A 12476-nucleotide genomic window follows, 5' to 3' on the forward strand; every position below is an offset into this window, starting at 1 on the left:
TTTCTCAACGTGAGATGTATTGGATTTTTACTCTTAATACCATGTCTCCCTATGGCCATAATGAGGGTTACGAAATAGCACCATTCTTATAAGTACCCCCCACCTGCGAACAATATGGTTCTCCACCCTTTTGTTTTCTTTTTTCTCTTTTATTCCCATTTTATATAGAATGTACCTCGACAAACTCAGGAATACCATCAATGATATTCTCCACTATGTATTCACCATCTAGCCAGAAAAGTGTAGATTTTGTATTTTAAAAAAAACCCATTATCAGCTCCTGTTATTGCCTCCATCAACAGATGAATCACAGAATTAGTGAAATTCTCCCATATTTCAGAACATACTACTGATCTTCTAAATATGTCCCCACTATTGTATACAGTTTGGGATACGCTACTAGTTTATAGGTGCCATATATATAGGTACTTCATTGTCTCTTCTCTGTGTTTTCAAAGTGGTCTGTTATATATATTTATATATATATATATATATTTATATTTATATTTATTATTTTTATTACTATATTCATATATATTCTTATGCTGATCCATTTTTAATATATACGTATTTTTGTATGTTTTTTATATATATGTATATTAATGAATGTTCATAATCACATTGTAATATATATGTATATGCATTTATATGTCCAGCACTGTGGACTAATCTGCTGAAATGCTTGATGGATCACCAGCTATCTACTCGCATATATATTTATATTTATTTCATTTTTATTACTATATGTTTTTATACTTATTTTTTTATATATATATATATATATATTTTTTTTTTTTTGTACATGTTTTTATATATGTATATTAATGAATGTTCATAGTTATATTGTGATACATATATGCATTTATAAGTCCAGCACTGTGGGCTAATCCGCCTAAATGTTTGATAGATCACCAGCTATCCACTAGCAAGCACCTGCACTGTTTACATATGCAAATTAGCCACGCGGCCAGGAGAAAATCTCTCTCCCCGATTTGCTGCACACACTACTACTGTGTAGCATTGACAGAGATGCGGCCGGGAGCGACACGTCACTTCCGGCGATGACGCGTATCCGCCGGAAGTCAGGCGCCGAACAGCGCTACTTGTAAACAGACCACGGTGCTTCACTAAACAGTGGATCTGTACAGTGAAATAGAGCTATATCATGAGGGTGTCCATCACACACTGATACATGCGCACTGGGGCCCCACATTTTTAAATTCAATAAGCAGAATACTACTTCCGGTTTCGCCGATGACGCAAACCGGAAGTAATTTGCATAATTAAACACTAATTGCTGTGGGTATAAGTAGGACCTCACCACAGCATGCTGGAATCTCCTGATGAAGCCCTGAGCTGGGCGAAACGCGTTGAGAACTTGAGCTACTGACCTGCTGACCTACCATTGCTGACACTTATGTCATTTGAAAGCTAAGCCATTTTACAAATTTTTTTATATATATATATAATCTCTGTATATCTAATAAAATTGGGAACTTCTTATAATAATTATTGATTGGAGCATTACTATATCACCTAAAGGTTCCCAGATGACCATCACCCTCTGATGAGGACCGGGACTTAAGTATTGATACTGACATGCACAAACTATTGTTTTATCTGGTACGCATGTAATTTTATGTGAGACGTAACAGCTGATGCCAATTTCCAAGTAATTACTACGCTATATAGCGATTCCCTCTCTCCTGACTCTATCTAGACTCCGACAGAGACGTGGACTAGAAGACCAGGTGACCGATAGGCATTGAGTCAAGCCGTAATCCGGTACGCAATATTATTCTTGCGTGTGACAAAAACTAATTCACGGGATACTACACTATAGGCGCTCTGTTGTTTCTTCCTCTACTTTCAGATTTTCCCTTTGGGCTACGTATATCTAGTGGCACTTTTTGAAGAACTGAGCAGCCACCCGTTAAAACGGGGAAAGTGTGGACTATTGGACAATTCAATCAAGACATAAGTCTTTGAAAAACTTATATACTGAACTGGTCTTTGGACCAAAGTTATTTTTGACTTTAGACTATATACACATATACTGTATCAGTAAGGAACTTCGCACAATTTGGACAAGCGCACTAATCCACTCTCTTTTAATATATCCCACAAATATTTATAGATAAATAGACCCCTACAGAATATAACCTATGTTTTATATGTAAAATGAATCCTAAAGTTTCTGTCATACTTACATCTCCTTAATAGAGGAACGTACAGTAGCATATCAACTTCTTTATAGTTCTGATTTTACTTATGAGACATTCATTATAGTTTGTTTTGTTTATGGGGTCATTTTGCCTTTTATATATGTCTGCATAAACAATGTATTGAGGAAATCATTATAATATACAAAAGAACAACCGCAGTGGATTTACAAGGTGTGGAAATACTTTGTAAATGTTGGGGAACTCCAGCTCAATTGAGTAAGACGTCTAGAGCCCACGAGAGGGTCTTTTGCCTATAGCAACCATTCACTGGTCCCTTAGTTAAACTAAACAGTGGTAAGACAGCGCTGACTGAAATGAATTGTAATTTAAAATATTATTTAATAATTAATCATTATAAAAACACGTAATATATAACATATAAAAATAATATCTCACTGCTTTGATACATTCATAGTCACCATGCATGGATTATAATTCATAAGTTGCTTATTGGAATGTCCCTGTAGGATCCGCACATTCGAAAATCCCTTATCCTGGGGTTGTGGCACAGTCCCCTGGCCGAATTTTGTATTGAAGACAACGCTGGAGGATTAACTGTCCCAGTGGTTAGGCAAGGTGTTAGCCTAAGTCACCTGCATTGGATATCTTTTTACATTTGGAACCCTATGGACATTGGAAAATAGCGCTATTTACACCCTAATCCAACAACAAGGACCGAACTCGAAAGACTGCCACGCAATACTGGTGAGGACCTCCCCGTTGTACTGCCTAACCACTGGGACAGTTAATCCTCCAGCGTTGTCTTCAATACAAAATTCGGCCAGGGGACTGTGCCACAACCCCAGGATAAGGGATTTTCGAATGTGCGGATCCTACAGGGACATTCCAATAAGCAAGTTATGAATTATAATCCATGCATGGTGACTATGAATGTATCAAAGCAGTGAGATATTATTTTTATATGTTATATATTACGTGTTTTTATAATGATTAATTATTAAATAATATTTTAAATTACAATTCATTTCAGTCAGCGCTGTCTTACCACTGTTTAGTTAATTTTGTTTTTTGTAATGTTATAGGTGTGACTACCCTATATAGACAGCTGCTACCAATTATAAATTGGAGCCACAGCTTCAAGCGCCCCTTCCAAATTAATTTTTGGTTATTTCAATTCTTTGCTACCACTGGTCCCTTAGTGCCTGATATGCACCCCCGATACTTAGGTGGCTGCCAGGACTTAAACCTCTAGATGTAGGGTTACTCAATGGGCTGGAGATGGCAAGATTACTGTCAGGAATAGTTACTGCAGGCAAATGTAAAATAGCACAGAAACAGTTACCGAGGTACTTGACTGTGGAATGCTAGACGCATCGGGATACTAGAACTAGGTGTGGCAGGCATCTCTCAGTGTAATGATAAGCAGACTGTGGATTTTACCATAGGACTGGAATGTGGAGTCTGAAGTGCAACACTATATTTTAACACAGCTCTGAGCCAGTACTTGAATGGAGGACCATAATGTAATACAGTAATCACTGTTGTAGGTAATGAATGTCCGCAGAAGTGAAGATATACTCAGCACTTTATTTAGGCAGCAAAGTGATTAAGTATAGAGGAGAAATCACAGTAATAATCCAAGGTACAAAATATGCAGAGCATAAACAGCAATCCAACATGAGATTTGCAGGGATTTATTAGCCAGGAATGTAAGCAGGCACAGATGAAATCCACAGTAAATGTATATGCACAGGCGCAGAGTAACTTAACTGAGACTCTTTAGGAACTTGGCAGGACAAGGCAAGGCATTAGTAACAAAGTCCCTTAACTGAGAGAGTTCCCAGGATTCTAAGCAAGGCAAGGCTTGACCTGCGGCCGGCTAAAAAAAAGCTTCCAGATTTGATCTCGGGTACATGAGTCAGGAGCTCAGGTAACACAGGTAATATCACAGACAAGGCTGAGCAGGGCTGGATCCCTATTATCAGTACCAAGGACCAACAGCAGAGCACCAGGCAGACCAGCCCCCTTAATGATTAACAGATTGCAAATGTAGAACTGCAAAAACACACAGTCTGCTAGGCAACATCTGTAACCAAGAAACAGAGTGGCCAACATGACGTGGCATCTCGGTCACCTGGAAACAACCGGGCTGCGCTACAATTATGAACCACAGTGGCAGCTCATAACATTAAAGTTGGATAATCTGTGAACAGTGCTTTAATGTAGTTGTGGATGGATTCTACACTGCAGTCTGTGACATGTCTCTGGTGTTTTATTCATTTTGTTTATTTGTGAAAGATGATACAGGTTTCACTGATTACTATATCTTATCTAAGTGTTTTATTTAGTTTTAGTGACTGTTCCTAATTTCTATAAAGCCACACATAAACAAAATAGTGCCCCCATTTTACCTGCAATTTAGACCCAGCTCCTGTCAGTGCTACCAACTCTTTACCACGCAATCTGTTCATGACCACTCAGTAACCACTTGGTAGAGCGCTGCTAAATGTCAATGGATGACTTTGCAAATAACCTCTATGATGCAGGGAAAATGACCTTGAATCTTTTAGAGCAGACACTTAGCTTCACATCCTAGTGGATCCACATGGGGGACCTATGTATTTTATATACTGTACTGAGCACGTTATTAGATTATCGACAGGTAAGCTATGGGAAGAGTTATCATGCTTTTTCTTTTCCATATGATCAGTTGTTACCTATGGGAAATATGAAAACTATAGAAATGCATAATTTAATGGATAACCAGCACAATAGAAATTTGAGGAAATGGTTTATATTGTGCTCATGAGATTTAAAACTCTGCGCTACTTCCTATAAACTGCTCAATCAATTTGTATAGATTATGGGAAAAATGAGCACTATATATTGCTATATGTATAAAATACAGCGGCACCTGTAAAGGTAAAATAGATTAGTTAAAGATGTTTAAGCTCTTTCAGTTAAAAAGTAAGACGATGAGCAAGTCCATTGGTATTCTGCACCACCTATCCCTAACTGCCCCTACCTTTATCCACGGGATAACCTCTCTGTGAGGATCAATGTTTGGTTGCCGCACCCCTCCCGGACTGCGCCGGTGGATAATGTTATATGGGGGCGGTGAATGTGCTGGCGGTAAGGTGCATTTCCTTGTTTCAGGTGATGACTCGCTAGCAGGACGACGGCTAGCCAAGAGTCATCACCTGCAACAAGGGAACGCATCTTACCGCCAGCAGATTCACCGCCCCCAAACAACATCATCCACCGGCGCAGTCCGGGAGGGGTTCGGCAACCAAACATCGATCCTCACGGAGACAAAAACAGGGCTGCCAACAGAAATTCTGGGGCCCGGAACTCACAAAATAGGCAGCCCCCCCCCCCCAAAAAAAAAAAAAAAAAAAAACTAACATAATTTTTTTATTATATATATAAACACACACACACACACACACACACACACACACACACACACACACACACACACACACACACACACACACACATGCATACATACTTGCATACACACACTTTCTCTCTCCCACTCACTCTCCCTCAACTTACCTATCACAGGCTGGCCAGAGCTGTAGCAGCCTGGTCCAGTGTAGCTCCGCCCACTCCATTTGTGTAGCTCCGCCCCCTTTTCATGACAAGTTCTGGCACTGTCACAGGAGGGGGGAGTATGCTGCAAGCATCTATTGAAAAGTCTATACCAACATGGCCGCCACCTCACAGGAGACAGTTATTAAAGATACTAGAGGAGCCTCCTCTAGTATCTTTTTTAACTGTCTCCTCTGAGGCGCCGGACGTTTACAATAGAAGCTTGCAGCGTCCTCTCCCCCTCCTTTGACAATACCAGAACTCGGTAATGAATAGTGGCGGAGCATCGCGGCGGGCGGACGGCGGCATGGTTGTGTCTGTTACCTTCGTGATCAGGACCTGGAAGTGATATAACGAGAGGGCAGGAGAGAACTTCCGCCCTTACAGCACCTAAATGTTTTCTGTTCTCCCTTCGTGTGAGGTTTTTTTTTTTTTCTGTGCACCATTGGACCCTCGTGGGCTCGTTTTGGTCGCCACGCTTCGGGTTCGGGTGGTCATTCCGAGTTGTTTGCTCGGTAATTTTCTTCGCATAGCAGCGATTTTCCGTTAATGGCGCATCCTCAATGTTCGCACTGCGACTGCGCCAAGTAAATTTGCTATGAAGTTTGGTATTTTACTCACGGCATTACAAGGTTTTTTCTTCGTTCTGGTGATCGTAATGTGATTGACAGGAAGTGGGTGTTTCTGGGCGGAAACTAGCCGTTTTATGGGTGTGTGTGAAAAAACGCTACCGTTTCTGAGAAAAACGCGGGAGTGGCTGGAGAAACGGAGGAGTGTCTGGGCGAACGCTGGGTGTGTTTGTGACGTCAAACCAGGAACGACAAGCACTGAACTGATCGCACTGGAAGAGTAAGTCTCGAGCTACTCAGAAACTGCACAGAGAAGTCTTTTCGCAATATTGCGAATCTTTTGTTCGCAATTTTGCTAAGCTAAGATTCGCTCCCAGTAGGCGGCGGCTTAGCGTGTGCAATGCTTCTAAAAGCAGCTTGCGAGCGAACAACTCGGAATGAGGGCCTCGGTGTCTTGCTCTGCTCCACTTCGCTCGCCACAGGTTACTATTCCAAATAGTTTGTGACATGGACCCAGGGGGTTATGGGAAAGGTCCTCTCCACGAAGGGAAACTAGACGCTACCATTTTTAACTAATCTATTTTACCTTTACAGGTGCCGCTGTAGTTTATATTGTGCTCAAACATATAAGTTCACTACCCATCAAGCGGCCTAACTGTTCTGTGACATAAATGCAGCTCTACCTGGAATTACTGACAGTCACTCCCTGAATATAGTGCAGATCAGGTCCTGGGAGAAATCACATTTATTCAGCTGTAATACGTCACCAAGGCAGAGGCAGATATTTATGTGTTTACATTTCTGAGGTTCCTTTATGTCTCCTAGTTGTAAAATGAAAACACAAGAGAATTGTTTTAGAAAGGAAAAATCTGGCATTTGTTTTATTCTTTCCATTGCGGAGATGTGCCCCAGAGACATTCATAAATAATCTCCTCTTGTCTTATCTGTCTTCTAATATAGATGTCTTAGTGATAAAGAATTTGAAATAAAGGCACGGGGAGAAATCGATGTGAAAGGAAAAGGCAAAATGTGTACGTACTTCCTGGTGAGAAATGTAATCGCACAAGAAAATGAGATTTTAGGAAGGCTGGGGAAGGAGACAGATTCAGGCCGGGAATCTTCCCAATCTCTGCATGATGATCTCAGTAAGGGCATCTTGCAAATGACAAGTACTCAAGGTAAAATCTGTAGACTCTGCAATTTACAGCTTAAATACTGAGGCTACGACTGTGATAAAATGTCTACTTTCCCTGCACAGCTACACAGGAGGAAGACATCCAGAATTCATGTCCTCCTATACCAATGCACTATGATGATAGCCCACTCTTCAGTGCTACGGGAAGACACAAGGATCTAGCAGGTATACAGTATATTGCTGTCACGGTTAGTTCTTGAAATTAAATATACTGATTGCCATTAAACATTGACTAACAAATTTTGTTTTTTTTTTGTGGAGAAGAAAGGGTTAAATAAAAACAAATGAACTGTCTGTATAAAACCTATTCTTAGGTGACATTTACATTGCAAGTAAAAATACACCCAGTATTAGACAAGGGTGTAGTATAAAAAGTCATCATTTGAGTCCTGTTGGAGAAAGAGCGCTAGATAAAATAGGATTTTGGTACTTACCGATAAATCCTTCTCTCCTAGTCCGTAGAGGATGCTGGGGACTCCAAAAGGACCATGTGGTATAGACGGGATCCGCAGGAGCTTGGGCACACTGAAAGACTTAAACTGGGTGTGAACTGGCTCCTCCCTCTATGCCCCTCCTCCAGACCTCAGTTATAGGAACTGTGCCCAGGAGAGACGGACATTTCGAGGAAAGGATTTTTGTGTAAACTAAGGGCTACAAACATACCAGCCCACACCACAAACATACTGTATCACCGGAGTAATAGTAAACCAGATAACCGTATGAAATAACAACAGCAACAAGCTGAAAACCAGAAATACACTACCCATGTATAAACCAAGTTAACCAACATGAAAACATTGCCAGTAACAGTCCGCACTGGGATGGGCGCCCAGCATCCTCTACGGACTAGGAGAAAAGGATTTATCGGTAAGTACCAAAATCCTATTTTCTCTAGAGCAGGGGTTCTCAAACTCGGTCCTCAGGACCCCACACAGTGCATGTTTTGCAGGTAACCCAGCAAGTGCACAGGTGTATTAATTACTCTCAGACACATTTTAAAAGGTCCACATGTGGAGTTAATTATTTCACTTGTGATTCTATGAGGAGACCTGCAAAACATGCACTGTGTGGGGTCCTGAGGACCGAGTTTGAGAACCTGTGCTCTAGAGGATGCTGGGGACTCCAAAAGGACCATGGGGTCTATACCAAAGCTCCAGACCGGGCGGGAAAGTGCGGACGACTCTGCAGCACCGACTGAGTAAACGTAAGGTCCTCATCAGCCAGGGTATCAAACTTATAGAACTTGGCAAAAGTGTTTGCCCCTGACCAGGTGGCTGCACGGCAAAGATGTAAAGCCGATACGCCTCGGGCAGCCGCCCAAGACGAGCCCACTTTTCTGGTAGAATGGGCTTTTACTGACTTCGGCATGGGTAGCCCGGCCGAAGAATGAGCCTGCTGGATCGTACTACAAATCCAGCGTGCAATAGTCTGTTTTGAAGCAGGATGACCAATCTTGTTAGATGCATACAGGACAAACAGCGCCTCAGTTTTCCTGGCAACAGCTGTTCTGGCGACGTAGATCTTCAAAGCTCTCACCACATCCAGAGACTTTGGAACCGCCCCAGCATCCGTAGCCACCGGCACCACAATAGGTTGGTTAATGTGAAACGAAGACACCACCTTCGGCAAAAATTGTTGACGAGTCCGCAATTCTGCCCTATCAGAATTAAAAATCAAATACGGACTCTTATGAGATAAAGCCACCAACTCTGACACCCTCCTGGCAGACGCCAGTGTCAACAGCATGACTACCTTCCAAGTGAGAAACTTCAACTCAACCTTACGCAAAGGCTCAAACCAGGAAGACATGAGAAACTGTAAGACCACGTCAAGATCCCATGGAGCCACAGGAGGCACAAACGGAGGATTTATATGCATTACTCCTTTCACAAAAGTCTGAACCTCTGGGAGGACAGCTAATTCTGCCGGAGCACCAACAGTACCAAACTCACACTCCTCAGCAAACGTTCCTTAGACCTCGCTTTTATCAGGAGATCGTCCAAGTACGGGATAATTGTAACCCCTTGCCTGCGAAGGAGAACCATCATCTCCGCCATGACCTTGGTGAAAATCCTCGGGGCCGTGGAAAGCCCAAACGGCAACGTCTGAAATTGGTAATGAGAATCCTGTATCGCAAACCTTAGGAAAGCCTGATGCTGAGGATAAATTGGGACGTGTAAGTAGGCATCCTTTATGTCCACTGACGCCATAAAATCCCCCCCTTCTAGGCTGGCAATCACCGCTCGAAGAGATTCCATCTTGAACTTGAAAACTTTCAAGTATGGATTGAGGGATTTTAGGTTCAGAATCGGTCTGACCGAACCGTCCGGTTTCGGCACCACAAAGAGGCTCGAGTAGAACCCCTCCCCCCATTGAGACGAGGGAACGGGAACAATGACCCTCTGGAGACACAACTTTTGTATTGCTGCCAGCACGACCTCCCTGTCCGGAAGAGACACTGGCAGGATCGACATGAAAAACCGGTGAGGGGGCGTCTCCTGAAACTCCAGCCTGTAGCCCTGAGATACAATCTCTAGAACCCAAGGATCCAAGTCCGATTGGACCCAGACCCGACTGAAGAAGTGCAGACGGCCCGCCACCGGGACGGACTCCCCCATGGAAGCCCCAGCATCATGCGGTGGACTTGGTAGCGGCAGGGGTGGACTTCTGGTCCTTGGCGCCTGACACCGCAGGCGACTTCTTTCCCCTTCCTCTACCTTTTGAAGCGAGAAAGGACGAACCCTTTCCTCGCCTGTATTTATTTGGATGAAAGGACTGCATCTGCTGATGTTGTGGTTTTTTGTGTTGTGTGGGAACATAGGGAAGAAACGAGGACTTACCCACCGTCGCGGTAGACACCAGGTCCGCCAAGCCTTCCCCAAACAGGACATTACCTTTGAAGGGTAACGCTTCCATAGCTCTCTTGGAATCAGCGTCAGCATTCCATTGATGTATCCACAGCGCCCTTTTGCCCGAAATCGACATGGCATTGGCTCTTGACCCCAAGAGACCAACATCCCTCGCCGCATCCTTCAGGTAATCTGCAGCGTCCTTGATATAACCTAGAGTTAAAAGAATATTATCTTTATCGAGGATATCCATATCAGAAGCTAAATTCTCAGCCCATTTAGCAATAGCACTACTCACCCTTACCGACGCCACAGCAGGTCTGAGCAATGCACCCGTATTAGTGAAAATGGACTTTAGAGACGTCTCCAGCTTGCGATCCGCCGGATCCTTGAGAGCTGCCGTGTCAGGAGACGGAAGCGCCACCTTCTTAGACAAACGAGATAAAGCTTTATCAACATTAGGAGACGCCTCCCATTTTCCCCTATCAACTGATGGAAAAGGATACGCCATGTAAATCCTCTTGGGAATCTGCCACCTCTTGTCTGGCGACTCCCAAGCCTTTTCACAAAAAGCATTCATCTCATGAGAGGGGGGAAACTGCACCCCAGGTTTTTTCTCCCTAAACAAGCAAATCCTTGTTTCCTGTACGGCAGGTTCTTCAGAAATGCGTAAAACATCTTTTATAGCCACAATCATGTACTGAATACGCTTAACTAATCTAGGATGTAAAGGAGCCTCAGTGAAGTCGACATCGGATTCAGAATCCGTGTCGGTATCCGTATCTACCACTTGAGTGAACGGCCACTTTATCGACCCCGACGGGGTCTGTACCTGTGATAAAGCATCCTCCATGGATTTTTTCCACACCTGTGTCTGTGATTCAGATTTATTTAATCTCTTCGATAAAGAAGTTACATTAGAATTAATTGTATTCAACAGTGCAAGTAAGTCAGGTGTCGGCTGCGTCGACAGAGCCAACTCCATACCCGCATCTGCCGCCCCCAAAACCTCCTCCGGTGAATAACATTCAGCCTCAGACATGTCGACACCTAGTATCGACCCACCGACACACACATACAATGCCTCAGCTAGGGGATAGGCCCACAAGGAAACCCGGACAGAGAAACACAGAGGGAGTATGCCAGCTCACTCCCCAGCGCCCATATATCCCACCAAGGAAAATATATGCACCAGCGCTGCCCAATATAAAGGAGAAAGAAATGCTCTGCGCACCAAAAATCACTTTGAATTGATTGATTGATTAATTAAGTGCAGTCTAGCAAGGAGAATGATTGACTCAATGAAACTTGACCTTTTTTATAGTGAAAAATATTTTATAAAACAGTTAATGACACAAAACAAAGTAAATAAGACAAACAATACATATATATATATATAGCAGTATAAAAACCGGAGGTATTTCACCTCTTGCAAGTGTAAATAGAAACACTGTATCTAACTTTTTTAAAAACGTGCTGTTTAAACAGCATACACTGTATCTAAAATGCAGATCGGATATCTTAAGTGAAAGAGGCTCTATACAAAGAGCAACAATCGATTCTAACACTGGCGTCCCAGTGTGGAATCAAATAAAATGTCCACAGATGGCTCCACAATAAAATTATTAGAAGCAAAGCAAGTAATAATAGTTACCCTCGTGCTGATTCCTGAGATGTAATGCAGAGTCCTGTATGCATTTGCACGGGGAGAATGTAAAGATTTGTAGTTGCTGCCACAATGGTAATTAAAGGACAGACTTGTTGGAATATTTATTCTCCGTAATAATAGCCGTCAGTTGACCGTCAGATGATGACATGTAGGGAGTTTCCCAGCAAGGGACCTGATCCGTATGGCTATCGGTAACAGCATGGAACGGCAAAACCGCTGATGGCTGGCGCCGCACTGGTCTCACAGCGGAGATCCGTCTATATCCAGCTTGTCGCAGCGGGATTCTGATGTAGAAGTGCCGTTAGCAGCTGGACTCCCTTTAACCTCACTGCGGAGGTATAATTACTGTAGGTCACTTGGCTTAGATGTGGACGGAACCGGAATAGCAGTACCGAGATGGTAGGAGCCCGTCTG

The 12476-nt window shown here is 43.0% G+C and overlaps 1 protein-coding gene across 2 annotated transcripts in view; it reads left to right on the plus strand.

Moving 5' to 3' along the window:
- The window catches only part of LOC134909287 (guanylate cyclase soluble subunit beta-2-like), a 186545-nt gene that overhangs the window by 158937 nt on the left and 15132 nt on the right, over window positions 1-12476 (plus strand). For both annotated transcript variants that reach the window (XM_063916005.1, XM_063916006.1), the window contains exons 14-15: window positions 7310-7527; window positions 7608-7709. In XM_063916005.1, the coding sequence (XP_063772075.1) occupies window positions 7310-7527; window positions 7608-7709 (320 nt within the window). The remainder of the gene's footprint in view (window positions 1-7309; window positions 7528-7607; window positions 7710-12476) is intronic.

Source organism: Pseudophryne corroboree, chromosome 4 (assembly GCF_028390025.1).
Source record: "Pseudophryne corroboree isolate aPseCor3 chromosome 4, aPseCor3.hap2, whole genome shotgun sequence".
Taxonomy (NCBI): Eukaryota; Metazoa; Chordata; class Amphibia; order Anura; family Myobatrachidae; genus Pseudophryne; species Pseudophryne corroboree.